Source organism: Oncorhynchus tshawytscha, linkage group LG02 (genome assembly GCF_018296145.1).
Source record: "Oncorhynchus tshawytscha isolate Ot180627B linkage group LG02, Otsh_v2.0, whole genome shotgun sequence".
Lineage (NCBI taxonomy): Eukaryota > Metazoa > Chordata > Actinopteri > Salmoniformes > Salmonidae > Oncorhynchus > Oncorhynchus tshawytscha.
The window spans coordinates 20,413,640-20,429,618 of NC_056430.1; the positions used below are offsets into that span (position 1 = coordinate 20,413,640).

The 15,979-nt window shown below is 41.2% G+C and overlaps 2 protein-coding genes across 4 annotated transcripts; both read right to left on the reverse strand.

Moving 5' to 3' along the window:
• Positions 1-3,004: 3,004 nt before the first annotated feature.
• LOC112219887 (bcl-2-like protein 1) lies at positions 3,005-5,451 on the reverse strand. 2 transcript variants are annotated; one of them, XM_024381391.2, is made up of 3 exons: positions 5,294-5,451; positions 3,913-4,582; positions 3,005-3,664 (listed from the first exon to the last, which is right to left on the reverse strand). In XM_024381391.2, the coding sequence occupies exons 2-3, from the start codon at positions 4,426-4,428 to the stop codon at positions 3,521-3,523; spliced, it is 660 nt and encodes a 219-aa protein (XP_024237159.1). In that variant the 5' UTR covers positions 4,429-4,582; positions 5,294-5,451; the 3' UTR covers positions 3,005-3,520. The 2 variants fall into 2 exon arrangements, with proteins under 2 accessions (XP_024237159.1, XP_024237165.1); XM_024381397.2 differs by having other exon boundaries at positions 3,913-5,451.
• A 4,622-nt stretch (positions 5,452-10,073) lies between these two features.
• LOC112219867 (activity-dependent neuroprotector homeobox protein) lies at positions 10,074-15,335 on the reverse strand. 2 transcript variants are annotated; one of them, XM_024381379.2, is made up of 5 exons: positions 15,218-15,335; positions 14,964-15,137; positions 13,731-13,847; positions 13,413-13,505; positions 10,074-12,972 (listed from the first exon to the last, which is right to left on the reverse strand). In XM_024381379.2, exons 3-5 carry the CDS (start codon positions 13,836-13,838, stop codon positions 10,774-10,776), a joined length of 2,400 nt encoding a protein of 799 aa, XP_024237147.1. In that variant the 5' UTR covers positions 13,839-13,847; positions 14,964-15,137; positions 15,218-15,335; the 3' UTR covers positions 10,074-10,773. The 2 variants fall into 2 exon arrangements, with proteins under 2 accessions (XP_024237147.1, XP_024237141.1); XM_024381373.2 differs by having other exon boundaries at positions 14,964-15,326.
• Between the last annotated feature and the right edge of the window lie 644 nt (positions 15,336-15,979).

Sequence of the window (15,979 nt, forward strand, 5' to 3'; positions counted from 1 at the left end):
GACTTAATCTAACAATAGACAGACTATTCAATCTAAACAGACACATCAATCTAACAATAATGATTATCACAGTAATATTAATCCAATGATAATATCAAACTAATAAATGACAGTATGACAACAGTCACATTTGAATAAAAAACATTATTTGTGGTGTCAAGCTATTCATGAGGCATGACCATAAAGAAGGCTACATTTGTGAGCAGCTCTCTAAAGAGAATCATTTTGACTTCAGTATTACTGTACAATCCTGTACATAAACTTATTTTCAAAAACACAATAATATCTTCATAAACATGCCAAGCTGTGGACATAAATCCCGACAAATAGATTCAATGGACCAGATCTAGATGTAAACAGTCATTTGCAAAGTTGTGTTTATACAACCCTTGAATCTCCGCTTCACTGACATGACGGTCACAGGGAGAAAGGACTCTGATATGGCGGTCACAGGGAGAAAGGACTCTGATATGGCGGTCACAGGGAGAAAGGACTCTGACATGACGGTCACAGGGAGGACTCTGAAGGACTCTGACATGACGGTCACAGGGGACTCTGACATGACGGTCACAGGACTCTGACATGACGGTCACAGGGAGAAAGGACTCTGACATGACGGTCACAGGGAGAAAGGACTCTGACATGACGGTCACAGGGAGAAAGGACTCTGACATCTCACAGGGAGAAAGGACATGACGGGAGAAAGGACTGACATGACAGGGAGAAAGGACTCTGACATGACGGTCACAGGGAGAAAGGACTCTGACATGACGGTCACAGGGAGAAAGGACTCACAGGGGTCAGGGAGAAAGGACTCTGACATGACGGTCACAGAGAGAAAGGACTCTGACATGACGTCACAGGGAGAAAGGACTCTAGACATGACGGTCACAGGGAGAAAGGACTCTGACATGACGGTCACAGGGAGAAAGGACTCTGACATGACGTCACAGGGAGAAAGGACTCTGACATGACGGTCACAGGGAGAAAGGACTCTGTCATGACGGTCACAGGGAGAAGCAGGACCTTTATTTATGCAACATTTTGTTTCAGCCTTGTGAGCACACCACCCTGTTGCAAGAAGAGCCCGTGAACATAGGGACATGCCACCTAGACTCAAGCTTACATCCACTTTCATTATGAGAGCGGATCATAATCATCTTCAGCCTGCTTTTGAAGAATGCATATCAAAAATGAACTTTATACAGTATGCTTCATACAGTATGATTTCCAGGGCTCTCTGACCATAGTGTCAAGCCAATGTATATGAAATAAATCACTGAGAATTCAGCCATCTCTATTTCCCATAACTATCCCTCCTAATATTATATATTCAATACATGCTCTCTATAATAATTTATTTTTGAATACACAACTTTGCCTGTTTTTCTTCCTCTCACTGTTTTGTGAGCTTAAAAAAAAGTTGAGTTAGTGAATATGACATGAGAATATGAAGAGAGTAAGAGTTAGATTCTCCTAGAGGCTGGTGAGTTTCCATAGTTTATTCAGCCTTTCCTTAATTGGCTTTATCTGCTGGTGCGGCCAGCTATGGTTTGGGGAAATGGCAAAAAATGACAGGGAGAGATTAGCAACCACAGGCCATCCGTTGGTTCCCATCTGTCTATTCCATTGACACTTTCAGTATTATTCTTTGAGAAGTCATTGCTTCATGTGTTTTGAATATCGTACACTCCAATGAATAGATACAATAGTATGTTATCAGAAATAACCTAAAAGTTTGGTATCAGCCTATGTGATAATTTTTCAGAGTAAAACATCAATAAACACTGTGTAAGAAAAAACACCACTATGTGAATCTAATTCTGCTCTTGTGAAATGACTGCAGAGTTATGTTTTGTATGTGCTGTACATGTTCTGTACCTGCTCTTGAATATACATTTACGTTGAAAAGACAAAAAAGTAGGATAAGAAATAAATATACATGATTTACAACTACATATATACAAATATTGAATTCAAAGGGATTGTTATAGCCAGGGCTAATCATCTGTCAGTGCACAAGCAGACTGGGCTTATGTAAACATGACAAACTCTTAAGTTCTATTTTCGTTGATTTAACATTTATGTGCTGGAGGTAAACTAGATGTGGCTCGTATTACACATCATTGGTGTTTACAATTATATACATTCAAATATTACATTAAAAGGGATTGTGATGTCTTCTTTTAATTGTGCAAGGGTAGAAGGACTATGATTTCAAACCAAGTTGGATGTTTCACTGCCATCAGTACTGTAGACAATTTCCAAACTCTACTAGCGAGGAGCTCCGAGAGACAATGTGATATTGGCAGTATATTAGAGGTAGACTTTTCAGAGCAACACTTTCTCTGGGAAACAGGACAAGGTATTCCTGACGTGTTGCACTGAGTTGAGGCTGAAAAATAGTCGCTTCAGAAATTGTATTTGTTGAGAACATGCACCCTCTAAAGGCATATCATGAGAATGCAGCATGGACAAATCTGAATTCATTACTTTCTCCATGTTCCCACTATCTGTGTTGAAATGTTGTCTGTGAATCACATAGAAAAACCCCATTTAAAACATAAATATGTTTTATTATTTAGTGCATGCCTGAAACTCCAGAACAGCAAGGAAAGAATGTAACATTTTAAAGAAATTGTCACATTGAAACTAAGATTTCAGTTAAAGGCCCAATGCAGTAAAAAACATGATATTCCTATGTTTTATATATATTTTCACTAAGAGGTTGGTAGAATACTGTGAAAATGATGATAATGCCCATTTTGCGTGAGCTGTTACCCCTCCCTACTAAGACCACAACCAGAGTCCTAGCTGAAATTCCCTTGCTAAGGGAGTAAAAAATAAAAATAATAATTACCATTTTCATTGAAAGCAATCACAGTAAGGTACTTAATTGTTGCACCAAAATGATTACATATGAAGATAAAAACAGCAGCATTGGGCCTTTAACACAAAATTTAAAAAACAATATTCTAAAATCTTCAATGTAATTGGTCAAATGTCAATTTGGAAAGAATGTATTTAGTTGGTACTATGGCAACACACAAACCTAAAAATAAAAAACCCTGTAAAGGGTAACACACAAACCTAAAAATACATAAACAATCTCCTATGTCCTACCACACCAGCTGTAGTTTCCCATTCACGCTTAGCTTCAGGTCCATTTAAAGCACCTCCAGTCTCAAATGCAACACCCTCTATCCAAGTTTTTAAAAAATAAAACCAATAATAATTATAAAAGTAAGAAAATAATGTCATAAAATGTTATTTTACATATTACTTTTCAAATGTAAAAACAAATGTTACAGAGCACAGGACAGGAGAGGTGAGTTGTGAGACAGCTCACCAAGCTACATATTAATTGCCCAAAAACTGTTATAGCCATGGCTAATCATAAGGTTTATGTCAGTGCACAAGCAGACTGTGCTTATGTAAACAAACTATAAAGTTCTATTTTTGTTGATTTTGCGTTTATATGTGCTGGGGGTAAACTAGATGTGGCTCATATTACACCACTTCATTGGCGTTTCTTCATGATGAGAGTGCCGACCAGCACTCCTGAAAGCAGAATCACCCCAACTAGCAGCCATTTAATTATGCTCTCCTGGGACCGTCGAACGTCTGCAGCAGCATCTCTGCCAAAGATCTCTGCAAAACGGTCCTTTAAAAGGAACAGAGACAGAGGAAGATTAATACAGTGAACTATGTGTTAGCAGCCCAGCTGTTTGCCAGAGTACTTCTCTGTAGCTTCACCCTTTAGTGTAGTCTATCATGGTATTTTCTATTTCTCAGAGTGGGTGCAGCAAAGGATGCGCACGCACGCACAATAGTGTTGACAATGAGAATGTATTACTAAATCCCATAACAAGGATGTATAATGTGCAGAGTAAAGTATCAGCTCCAACCTACCCATCCTCCTTGGCTCTGGATCCAGGGCTGGATATGGTTATCCAGGTATGTGGTCATCCAATCTGCGATGCGCGCCACCAGTGGGCTCATATCCTTCTCAACACACTCAACACACAAGGCCCCGCCGAAAGCAAACAGACCCACCACGCGACCCCAGTTGACACCGTCCCTGAACACTTCGTCCATCACACTCTCAAAGCTATGGTAGGCTGTGGCAGGGGTGATGTGGAGCTGGGAGGAGAGGTCACTGAAGGCGCGGGTGTAGCGCAGCTCAAACTCATCCACCGAGTCCCGTAGTGCTGCTTTCACTGGCTCCATGCCCCCCTGTGGAGATGAGGGCTTCGCCAAATTGCTTCTGCTGTTCCAGTAGTTCCCCACAGACCCATTTGAAATGGCCTCATCTCCCTCAGTCTGTCCACTTGCACCCTCCAGCCCCAATTGACAACATGAATAATTCCTCTGGGACAGTCTATAGCTTATAAAAAACACCACCAGTTCCCTGTTACTGTAAGACATCTTTTCCACCTTCTATGCACCCTCTTTAGCCATTGACTTTTCACTCTATTTGGATTCCCAGGGCTTTTCTGCCATACCTCACACTAACTGAGATGTCTGGAATACAGGCTTGCTGTCTGGCAGTTTCCTCTGGTCTGCAACAAGTTATCATACCCTGGAAGAAGAAAAACACTCACACAAATTCTCTGGTGCAGAAAACATGAAAACACTGGATTCTATTGTTCATTGTTATTAAGAATGGAACTCTGCCCCAGCAGCATCACAATCAGCTTGAAATACTGCACTGCTAAACCCAGGTCTGTTGGGTATGGTAGATGTTTATTTTCTTCTTTTTTTTTTGACACATAACTGTATGAAACTTATTACGCCATACCATTGGGGCGCCGCTCTGATGTCAGGTAACGTTAGCAAGCTATCGGTCTTGGCTATCTAAAGCTATAACCATCATGTTAATCATTTCCACCGAACAATGCACTTCTTTGGCTATATACAACGAACCAACTAATATAGCTACTATTTTACATTATAGCACGTTTGACAAGAGTGCATACCAAATTGTCAAAATGTGTTTGCTTTAATGCTGCGCTACTGCCATATAAATGGATTTCAAAGATCAAAAACAAACGTATTGAGATCAAGTTAATATCACCTAGGGTACAAGTGACAAACAAGCAGAAATGTCCTAATACGGTATTCATAAAATAAGTCAAATGTGTGTATGTATGTATACGTAACTAGCAAATTAGCATCGCCGCTACCTAGCTACACATGACAGCTGCTTTTACACTCACTATACAAGCTTCCCATCTCCATAGCAATATTTCTAAACCAATCTTTTTAAAATATCATGGTCTGTCATACTTACAATTGCAAATAAGACTCAAGTACCGTTCAATAAATAAGTATCGATTTTTTTAAAAGGTCAATTCCATTTTTGTGCATAAAAGCATTTAAAATAACGACATATTTCAAGCGAATTGGAGCGGAGAGAAGGCCAATAATGCCATTGGCCAGTTTTGCACGTAGATCGGATGTTCCGCCTTCTCACAAAATGAATCACCAATCAAAGACACACCGGAAGTTGAGATCGTGTTCAAATTATCGCGGGCAGATTATCCGTGTGTTCAGATATTTATGTCAACGTGTTCCCCAACATTTTTTGGAGTATAATCTCTAGTATAGAGAGTGGTGCAGCGTCTAATGCACTGCATCTCAGTGCAAGAGGTGTCCCTAGTTCAAATCCAGGCTGTGTCACATCAGGTTGTGATTGGGAGTCCCATAGGGCTGCGCACAATTGGCCCAGGTTTGGCTGGGGTAGGCGTCATTGTAACTAAGAGTGTGTTCATAACTGACTTGCCTAGCTAAATAAAGATAAAATATATACAGCACCAGTCAAAAGTTTGGAGACATATTTTTACTATTTTCTACATAGTATAATAATATTGAAGACATCGAAACTATGGAATCATGTAGTAACCAGTGTTAAACAAATCAAAATATATTTTAGATTCTTCAAAGTAGCCACTCTTTGCCTTGACAGTTTTGCACTCTTGTCATTCTGTCAACCAGCTTCACCTGGAATGCTTTTCCAACAGTCTTGAAGGAGTTCCCACATATCAATCAAACTGACTTGCAGAAAAAATTTGATTTGATTTGATATCTTATTATTGGTGTCCTTTAGCACTTGTTGGCTGCTTTTCCTTCACTTTGCAGTCCAATTCATCCCAAACCATCTCAATTGGGTTGAGGTTGGGGGATTGTGGAGGCCAGGTCTTCTGATGAAGCACTCCATCACTCTCCTTTGTCAAATAGCCCTTACACAGCCTGCAGGTGTGTTTTGGGTCATTGTCCTGTTGAAAAACAAATGATAGTCCCAAAAAGCACAACCAGATGGGATGGCATATTGCTGCAGTAGCCAAGATAGTTAAGTGTGCCTTGATTTCTAAATAAATCAGTGTCACCAGCAAAGCACCCCCACACATCACACCTCCTCCTCCATGCTTCACGGTGGGAACCACACACGCAGAGATCACCCGTTCACCTACTCTGCGTCTCACAAAGACACAGAAGCTGGAACCAAAAATCAAAAATTTAGACTCAGACCAAAGGACAGATTTCCACCGGTCCAATGTCCATTGCTCGTGTTTCTTGAACCAAGCAAGTCTCTTCTTATTATTGGTGTCCTTTAGAAGTGGTTTCTTTGCAGCAATTCGACCATGAATTTGATGCCCGAGATGTGTCTGTTATTTGAACACTGTGATGTATTTGGGCTGCAATTTCTGACGCTGGTAACTAACAAAATCATCCTCTGCAGCAGAGGTAATTCTGGGTCTTTCCTGTGTTGGTCCTCAAGAGAGGCAGTTTCATCATAGCTCTTGATGGTTTTTGCGAGAGCACTTGAAGAAACTTTCAAAGTTCTTGACATTTTCCATATTGACTGACCTTCACGTGTTAATAAGGTAATGGACTGTCATTTCCCTTTGCTTATTTGTTCTCGACATAAATAGGGCTAACTTCTGTATACCACCACTACCTCGTCATACAACTATTTGGCTCAAACGCAGCAAACGCAGCAACTGTTAATTGAAATGCATTCTAGGAGACTACCTCATGAAGCTTGTTGAGAGAATGCAAAGAGCGTGCAAAGCTCTCATCAAGGCAAAGGGTGGCTACTTTGAAGAATCTAAAATATATTTCAATTTATCACTTTTTTGGTTCCTACATGGAATCATGTGTTTTTTCATAGTTTTGATGTATTCACTATTATTCTACAATGTAGAAAATAGTAAAAATTAAAACCATTGAATGAGTAGTTGTGTCCAAACTTCTGACTGGTACTGTTAGGGTTGCACATTTTGGGAAATATTCAGAGATGGAAACTTTCCATTGGAATTAACAGGAATCTATGCAAATTAATATTAATGCAATTTAAATGTAGATTCTTTTTGCATTGGATAAATTTACCATATCATATGGAGGCAGAAACATAGACCTTTTACCTTATTATAAGTAGACAATTGCAAATTATTAAATCCTTCCAAAATAAATAAAATAATTAGTTACGAATTGAACTTTAATTAAATGAGTTGACTCTTCACATAGGATGATTTCACTGAACAAAAGAAAGGGAATATTGAATCATCCCCAATGATCCATCACATCTCCCAAAAAACATTTAACATACATCTGTAAAATTAAAGCCTAGAAACTAAAGCTTTGGTTGTCTTCCTCTCAGGCTTCCATGTCTTCTCCCTCGACCTACTCAATGTCCACCTCTTGAGCATCAGAGGCCTCATCTTCATTGTCACTTTCCAACCAATTTTTCAACCCTTGTATTGGTCAGCCTGTTGCGTGCCTTAGTGTGTGTTCCGAAACAAGGACCAGTTGCACTCTGAGGCAGCTCATGGTGGGATTTGGAGGATGGTGGAGGCAACAGGGGAAAGAGCCTCAGATTCACAAAGTCCCTTCCACCAGGTGGCTGATGAGATATGTTGGCACGACTGCCATATTGCATATCCATCCCAAAGCCCTTGCTTGGAAGTGTACTTCGCCATACTGCCAAGAACCTTGCCCTCATCCAGGCCAAGGTGGCGAGACACGGTAGTGATGACACCATAGGCCTGATTGATCTCTGCACCAGACAGGATGCTCTTGCCAGCATACTTGGGGTCCAACATGTACTCTGTATGGGCTTCAGGCAGAGGTCTTCACGCTTTTTGATGCATTTCAGAACTGCAGTTTCCTCTGCTTGGAGCAACAGTGAAGTGGGCAGGGTAGTGCGGATTTCTTCTCTTACATCTGCAAGCAGAGTCTGAAAATCAGACAGCATGGCCTCCCTCAATCCATGCAATGGCTACTGCTATAGGTTTCAGGAGTTTCAGTCTGCTTACCACTCTTCCAAAATACATCATCCAGGAGGATCCTCTTGATGAGGCTGTCCATATCGGCAGACTGATATGGCCATTTCTTGGAGACTCCTTCCCCTCCAGGACTGTCAAACATGATGACAACAGCACCCCAACAGATATTGCTGGGCTGCTTTAATGTGGTGCTCTTATTCTTCTCACTTTACTCAGTGAAGTAAATAAATTGCTGCTATAACTTGACCCTTCACATACCTAACCATTTCCTTGGCTCGCTTGTAGAATGTATCCATTGTTTTCAGTGCCATGATGTCCTTGAGGAGCAGATTCAATACATGAGCAGCACAGCCAATAGGTGTGATGTGACGGTAGGACTCCTCCACTTTAGACCAAGCAGCCTTCATGTTCACGGCATTGTCTGTCACCAGTGCAAATACCTTCTTTGGTCCAAGGTCATTGATGACGGACTTCAGCTCATCTGCAATGTGGAGACCGGTGTGTCTGTCGTCCCTTGTGTCTGTGCTCTTGTAGAATACTGGTTGAGGGGTGGAGTTGATGTAGTTAATTATTCCTTTCCCACAGTCGACCACCCATCAGAGATGATTGCAATACAGTCTGCTTTCTCTATGATTTGCTTGACCTTCACTTGAACTCTGCACCCAGCAAATTAGTAGATAAAGCATGCCTGGTTGGAGGGGTGTATGCTGGGTGAAGAACATTCAGAAATCCCTTCCAATACACATGGCCTGTGAGCAGAGGTGAACCAGTTGCATACACAGCTCGAGCAAGACATTCATCAGCATTTCTCTGATTACATTGCTCCACTGAGTCAAAAAAAACTGGATTCCAGAAGGACCATGAGCTGTTGCTATCGATAAAGTGTTCGATTCATCATTTTCACCTTGAATAGAAGAAGAGGGACTTTTGTCAGAGGTTGCTTGTTGTGAGCACGGAGGAAACTTTATGCACTTGGCCAGATGATTCTGTATCTCACATATGCATTCTTCACATATGATTTGGCACAGTATTGGTAAATGTACACAACTTTTCCTTTTACATTAGCTGCAGTGAAATGTCTCCGCACATCAGATCGTGCCCGTGGCATTGTCCTGTACAGATTAGGGGGGAAAATGAGTAAAACAATATATATAATTCCATGTACAGATAAAGTTAAGCAGTTGAACTCCTTTGTAAGATAAATGATTTAAAATGAAACATGTATGGAAACAGGTTAATTAACACTCAGTTAGCAGGCTCAAGCAAGTCCAAATCCACATGGTAGCAAAAACTGACTTGCAGAAATTAACAAGTTAGAAATGCTTTAAAACACACTTTGCTGTAAGCTACCATTTACTATTAACAAAAAAATAATGTCATACAAAATATATTCAACCCACCCATTATTGTAATCAAAACTTACCAGAAAGCAAGTAGTCCTTTGCTCACAGTGTAGTAGTGTGGGCTCAATAGCATCTCATTAGCATGCAAGATCTTGAGAATCAGCTGTACATGTGATGGAAGAGGGTTGCAATTCCATTGAATTGAGGTTAGTTTAACCTTGTGTATTTAAGCAAAATTCCCCAAATCCTGGGCTTAAATTCCCATGGAAAATTTCCCGGAAAGTTTCCGACCCTTTGCAACCCTAGGTACTGTATATAAACAAACAGTGGATGCACTTGTATGTCATCTTCTTCTCCACAGGGTGCATTGTCTGAAGCACTTTTATTACAATGGAGTATATTTGTATAATGGAGGGGCACAAAAACATTAGTGTTAGTCAAATGAAGGTTCTTTGAAAAAGCTTTATTAAACCAATTTCTTTGTTTAAACAAAAGTGAACATAGGTATGTATACATGTTACCCTGCTATCTCTAAAATTGAAATGACAATAATACATCATATGGGAGGACAATCCATATGCCTATAAGAAGTGACATTTTTTGAATTTGACTTAAAACTGACAGTCTAAATGTATGCATAATCTAATGTAGGCCTACTAAATATGTACAATGTTCCCACCAATATTAGCTACAGACACCATACATTTTCTTTTGCACCATTTCAGCATACCTTTATCTGGAGCCAGAAGTTTTAACAGCTATTTTCTATACTTGTGTGTAGTTCCTAATTTATGAATGAGTAATTATTCTTTACTTAAACTGAGCATCCCACTGACTTTATGAAGTCTTAATTTGCCCTGTCAGTCTCCCCTATCTTCCCTGACTTTCCTATAACTGAAGAACTGCAGTGTAAGGATTACCTGCACCAAACCCTCATGCTTCCCCTGTATCGCAGGTGTTTTAGGCTGCTCTCATTTTGATGCACCATCTTACCAACCCAAGGCACCTTATTTAGGCCTAGAGTCTGTAGTAAACTAACAGAAGGTGATTCAGGTTTTTGATCAACCATCTTGATAAGGGCCCATCTCTATTTTAGGCCCCTCAATGCTTGGAGAGTTCTCTTCTGGCAGGTTTGATTTTCCTTAAGACGTGACATCCACAGATTTTGGCGTGTCAACTTGCCCATTCTCAACGGAACAGTCCTCTGGTTCTGACTCACTATCAGACGAGTCAATAGATATGGGTTCTGTGTAAGTACTTAGCTTGAGGGTACAGTTAATGGTCTCGCATTGCTTTCTTTGGTCTGTGTTAAGTGCCGGCCTAGACTTAAAGGCCTTCTCCACTGACGTGATGGGGAGCTTGGTTTTCTCCTCAAAGTCCATGTCATGCTTCAGTCCCTTGAGTGCCTGCATGTCAAAGCCAAGTAGCACTTTCAATTTCCTGGTCTCACAGTCTCCCTCACATGACCTCCGTCGATTAGCGAAGTGACTGGCAATGTCAGACTTCCAGAGCCACAGGCTTGCAGACAGCTTCTCTTCTTCCTGTGAAGTTAAATAGGGGCAACGATTGAAATAGGTCGTGAGGAATGCTTTGCGTGCTTCATAAGTCTTGTGCTCATAGTTCCTAGGGTCCAACACTAGATCCACAGCCTCCCCTGGCTTGTCCATATTCATGGGGGAATATACAACATCATTTTTTATCTTCATCCTCTTGGAGCCAGACATGGGTTGGGAGGGTAGCTGACGCTTTAAGAACCCTGCACCAGAGGAGTTGAGTGTCAAGGCAGACTTTGGTCCCAGGCCCTTCTGGGCCCTTCCCACAGCTCGGCACTGCACAAGGTGCAGAGTGATCGTGGAGGCCACCATGTTGCTAGTATAGACGCCCAAACAGTGGATGCACTTGTATGTCATCTTCTTCTCCACAGGGTGCATTGTCTGAAGCACTTGGTGTCGTTCTCTCAGATGCTGTGACAAGGCATCAGATATAGGACCCTTGAGGATGGTAAAACATAGTGGACATAAGGTCTTGCCAACCTCATTGCTGCCAGATACAGTGGCTTGACTTCTGGCAAGCATGTCTTTCTTATTCACTGGCATCTTTGAAGGCATACTCTTCACTGGAGTGTGGAAGCTGTTCTGGGCATGGGAAGCCATAGACTGCTCCTGAGCAGCTACAGGTTCCTTCATGTTATAGGTTATAACAATAAGCTGTATGATTTTGTTCTTAGCCTGCCCAATCGTGAGGTCGAAAGTAAGCGGGGAGGCGGCTGGAGGACCAACAAAGTCATCTGGATGAGCCTGCCCCACATGATCTAGCATTTTCTCCACATTATTGAAGCTGGCATGACACTGTGGGCAGGTGAGCCCATGAATCAGCATGTGGTTAAGCAATGTGTCACTGGGCAGATATCGGTTGCAAAGCAAACACTTACTGGTGAAGTTGTGGATCTTCATGATATACTTGGCAATTGCCCATACCTTCTTAGCCCTGTGTGCCTTCTCAAAATGAGCACTGTACAGGTTTTCAGGGAAGAGCTCATTGCAGACCGTGCACATTTTCCACTTCTGTGTTTGGGATGTAAGACTAGCATTAGCACCTTCTCCCAAACCACCATTGCCAGGAATGGTCGAACGCTGGCCAGCAATAGAGGACTGACATGTGACATTCTTTAGTCCAGTAGGTCCCTGCTTTAGATGGACCCCTACCATATGGCTAACCTGTTCAGAGGTCAGGGTACGACCCCCAGTCATCACAGAACCCTTCTGGGCCATCGCATAGCTTTGCGGTCTGGACACCACAACATTAGCATGTCCAATCATGGTTGTCACCTGAGAGCCAATGCGCTCATGATATTCAATGACATGCTGCACTAGCGCCTCATAACTACGGGTGGAGAACTGACAGCGCTTACAGAGGATGTTGTTGCCGTTGACAGCATTGGCTCCATTTTTGACTGATGTTTCTGAGACCATGGCAACATAGGGTGAGACCACATGCTGGAAGTGCTCCCTGTAGATGTGCCTTCGCACAACATTGTACAGAGGGTCCCGGAAGTTACACTTCTTGCAATAGTACATTGCCTTCTCCACCTTGTTATTTGCCCCCACAGCAGCCCCCTGGTAGCCCCCTAGACCCTGACGTGCCACACTAGATATGTGGAAGACCTTGACATGCGTTTCCATTGTCTTCTTGCTCGCAGTGAAGGTGCAGTAAGGGCAGTTGAGCAGGATGCGGTTCTCAAAGTTGTGCCTGTGGACATTTCGGAAGTGGTTTTTGTAGCCTGAGTAGTACTTGGAAGAGAAGTTGCACTCTGTGCAGCAGAAAGGCTTTGACCGGTACTCCTGTAAAAAAAACAAAATAATATACAGGCGAGTATAATAACGTTGTTTAATTTTTCGAACTTTGTAATCACAACATTTACAAAACTGAAATGGTTACTCCTTTATCCCAAACTGTATGTATTTATGATTGTGACAAACAAAGTAGCACTATAATCATTACAAGCCCCAGAATTGTTTTACATTCATTTTACCTTTATTTAACTACGAAAGTCAGTTAAGAACAAATTCTTATTTTCAATGACGGCATAGGAACAGTGGGTTACCTGCCTGTTCAGGGGCAGAACGACAGATTTGTACCTTGTCAGCTCGGGGATTTGAACTTGCAACCTTCTGGTTACTATTCCAACGCTCTAACCACTAGGCTACCCTGCCGCCCCCATAAGGGGTAATTAACTTAATTATCTTGTCCCTTTTCTAGTGTGAGTCAATGAGTCATTTACCTGTGTTTTTGAGAATGTCGGATCCCATGAACAAAGTTCCAGACAGAGAGTATTCTTCACATAGTTCTCATCTGGGCAAAATTCTTTGAGGTCCTATGTGAGAGGGACAATTATTCTGATCAGAAATCACAGTACTGTATGCTGGAACTTGTCAAATTAGATTATATGCCTATTAATTTCTACCACAATTTTTTCGGAAGCACAAATGACTATAAAAATATGAGTGAAATTCTTACGTTAGGCACACACACACACACACACACAACACTAAAACCTTAGTGATAGGTAAAAGCTATGACTTGTTTTATTTTCTCTCACCTCCGCTTGCTCCTTACAGTACTCCAGCCCAATGTCACAAAGTGCCGCCTTCACCTGTTTCCTTGCTCTTCGTATCCTAGTGAGGTTGTTCACAGGGAGTTGATACATCTTTCCAGACTGCAAGAATAAATGATAGAGAATTCTATTACTACTCATGTCAAACCCATATGGCCTGCTCATACCCAAAGCTAGCCAAGTACCTCAACTCCATGATGATTTTATCCAGGGTTGATCTCAGACTAGTTTTTTTTAAACGAACCACTGACTTGCTATGAAGTCAATACAAAAAGTATTCTTAAACCCTTGTACCAGTTTATCCTCTGATGTTGCGAGCGTTTGTTTTGGAAACGTTGTAATAAAACATTAATCAAATACAACCGTTACCATGTTGAGATTTAATTGGCACATGCGCATTCGTGCCGACTTGGCATCTTAGAGCTGGTTGTAGCTACTTCATTAACGTCTTGTTAAAAAGTATGCATTTCAGCAAACAAAGAAATGCACGCAATAGAGGACAAACATTGTAATGTTTGACGTATCGACTGCGATGTAAGTTAATAAAAAACGATAGTCTACATTCAACTCCGTAGATGAAATCGTGGAGTTGAGGTACTTGGCAATAACGTTAAGATTATTTGCATTCGAAGATCATAGCTAAATCACAAACAGCATTGATTGGCACAGACATGATGGGACTTCAGTTTTGAGACAACATTCTTCTCATCTATTGGTTTCCTGTACAGCTGAAACGTCCTTATGTAGCTATGCGGCCGTCACTACTTACCATAGCCACAAAATCATAATTTCTACAATTTATCTTTAAGTGATTTTAAACCTAACCACAGTGCTAACCTTATGACTAACCTTAAATTAAGACTAAAAAGCGAATATGGGCCTAACGCGTTAGCGAATTTAGCTAGCTAACATCACTTAGATCTGATGGTTAGTTACAAATCCTTTGTCAAAGGTTGGTTATCTAACTAACGTTATAATGTCTGTTAGCAATCATTCTGAAGTGAGGTAAAGAAAATACACAATGGATGCTTGTTAGATACCTTATTTGTTAGCTAGCGTCAGTTTAGCAGAAGGCGAACTGGCTAGCATGCAGTAGCTAGCCAACGTCTAGCCGAACAACTAGCTAGCCGATGATAGCCAGGCATGTTTGTTCGCTAGTTAACTTGCCGCTATAACTAGTTATACAAAATGCTGCGCCTCAACTCTAACCAATCTTACCTGGTATGTCTCCGAACCCAACCACACAAAAACTGGCTGCCCAAATGGTTTGCTGAGAAATGCTAGCGACGGTAGCTCGTTGGCTAACAAATGAATCCAACTCAATGATGCGGTTGTTGTTCGTCCTCGCCAAGCCGGTGGTGCTGTTTAGCTAGTTAGCAAAATCTCTGCCATCTGCAATATACGTTAAATTAATTGCTAGCTAATAGACACAATATGTTGGGTGGATTTCTAGTGCATATTTTACAACATACATGGCCAATTGGACCTGTTACAATTGAATCCGACAATCATCAGCACTTCTCTTGAACGTTCCCAACTAACCCGAGCCAAGTCAATCCAAAATGGCGAGGAGGAAAAGACGGAAGTGAATGTTTGGGGAGATAAGTTTTAAATCTACAATATTTTTTTTTCTGAGATATGTGCTTCCCTTAGTACTGAGTATCTAATTGTTTCAAAAGTCACACCTATGTTTCTTGGGTGTAAAATCAAGGAAAGTGGTCCAAAAGCATCATATATTTTTGACTGGACCCACCCATCTATTCCACGACATGTGGGCCCATAGAAGACTAGGCCACAGACAGAACAATGAGCTAGTTATAAAAAGTATTTGACTAGGCTAATACACCCTGACCCTGTGATATAGTTTTAGTTAGTTTGGCCAATTTTTCTCTAGGTTAGCAACTGTAGCCACCACCATGAATAGGCTAATACTATTTAACTAAACAATCTACAGCATGGATGCTCAACAACAAAGCCATGCACTCGGATATTTATTTTTTCAAGAGACTCCCAAGAAATTGGAAGTAGTATCTTACAGATCAATATATAGCTTTACAGATCAATTTGTACAAATCTAAAATAAAAACACAGAACACAATAGTTCAGGAGATTTCTGGGGCAGGTTTTGGAGAATTTTGAAGGTACTTCTGGTTCCATGACCTCCAACACAATAGTGCGAGGTCCGGTCATCACCAGCCTGGTGACCTGGCAGTAATCCAGGTGAAGAATGCTTT

Bases quoted from the DNA above. Each gene is read 5' to 3' on its own strand.
- LOC112219867 (XM_024381379.2), bottom strand. From the start codon at position 13,838: ATGTATCAACTCCCTGTGAACAACCTCACTAGGATACGAAGAGCAAGG. The intron at 13,506-13,730 runs GTGAGAGAAAAT...CCTCTCACATAG, and splicing joins ACTGTAAGGAGCAAGCGGAG to GACCTCAAAGAATTTTGCCC. The intron at 12,973-13,412 runs GTAAATGACTCA...TTTTTTTTACAG, and splicing joins CGACATTCTCAAAAACACAG to GAGTACCGGTCAAAGCCTTT.
- LOC112219887 (XM_024381391.2), bottom strand. From the start codon at position 4,428: ATGTCTTACAGTAACAGGGAACTGGTGGTGTTTTTTATAAGCTATAGA. The intron at 3,665-3,912 runs GTAGGTTGGAGC...TTCCTTTTAAAG, and splicing joins TCCAGAGCCAAGGAGGATGG to GACCGTTTTGCAGAGATCTT.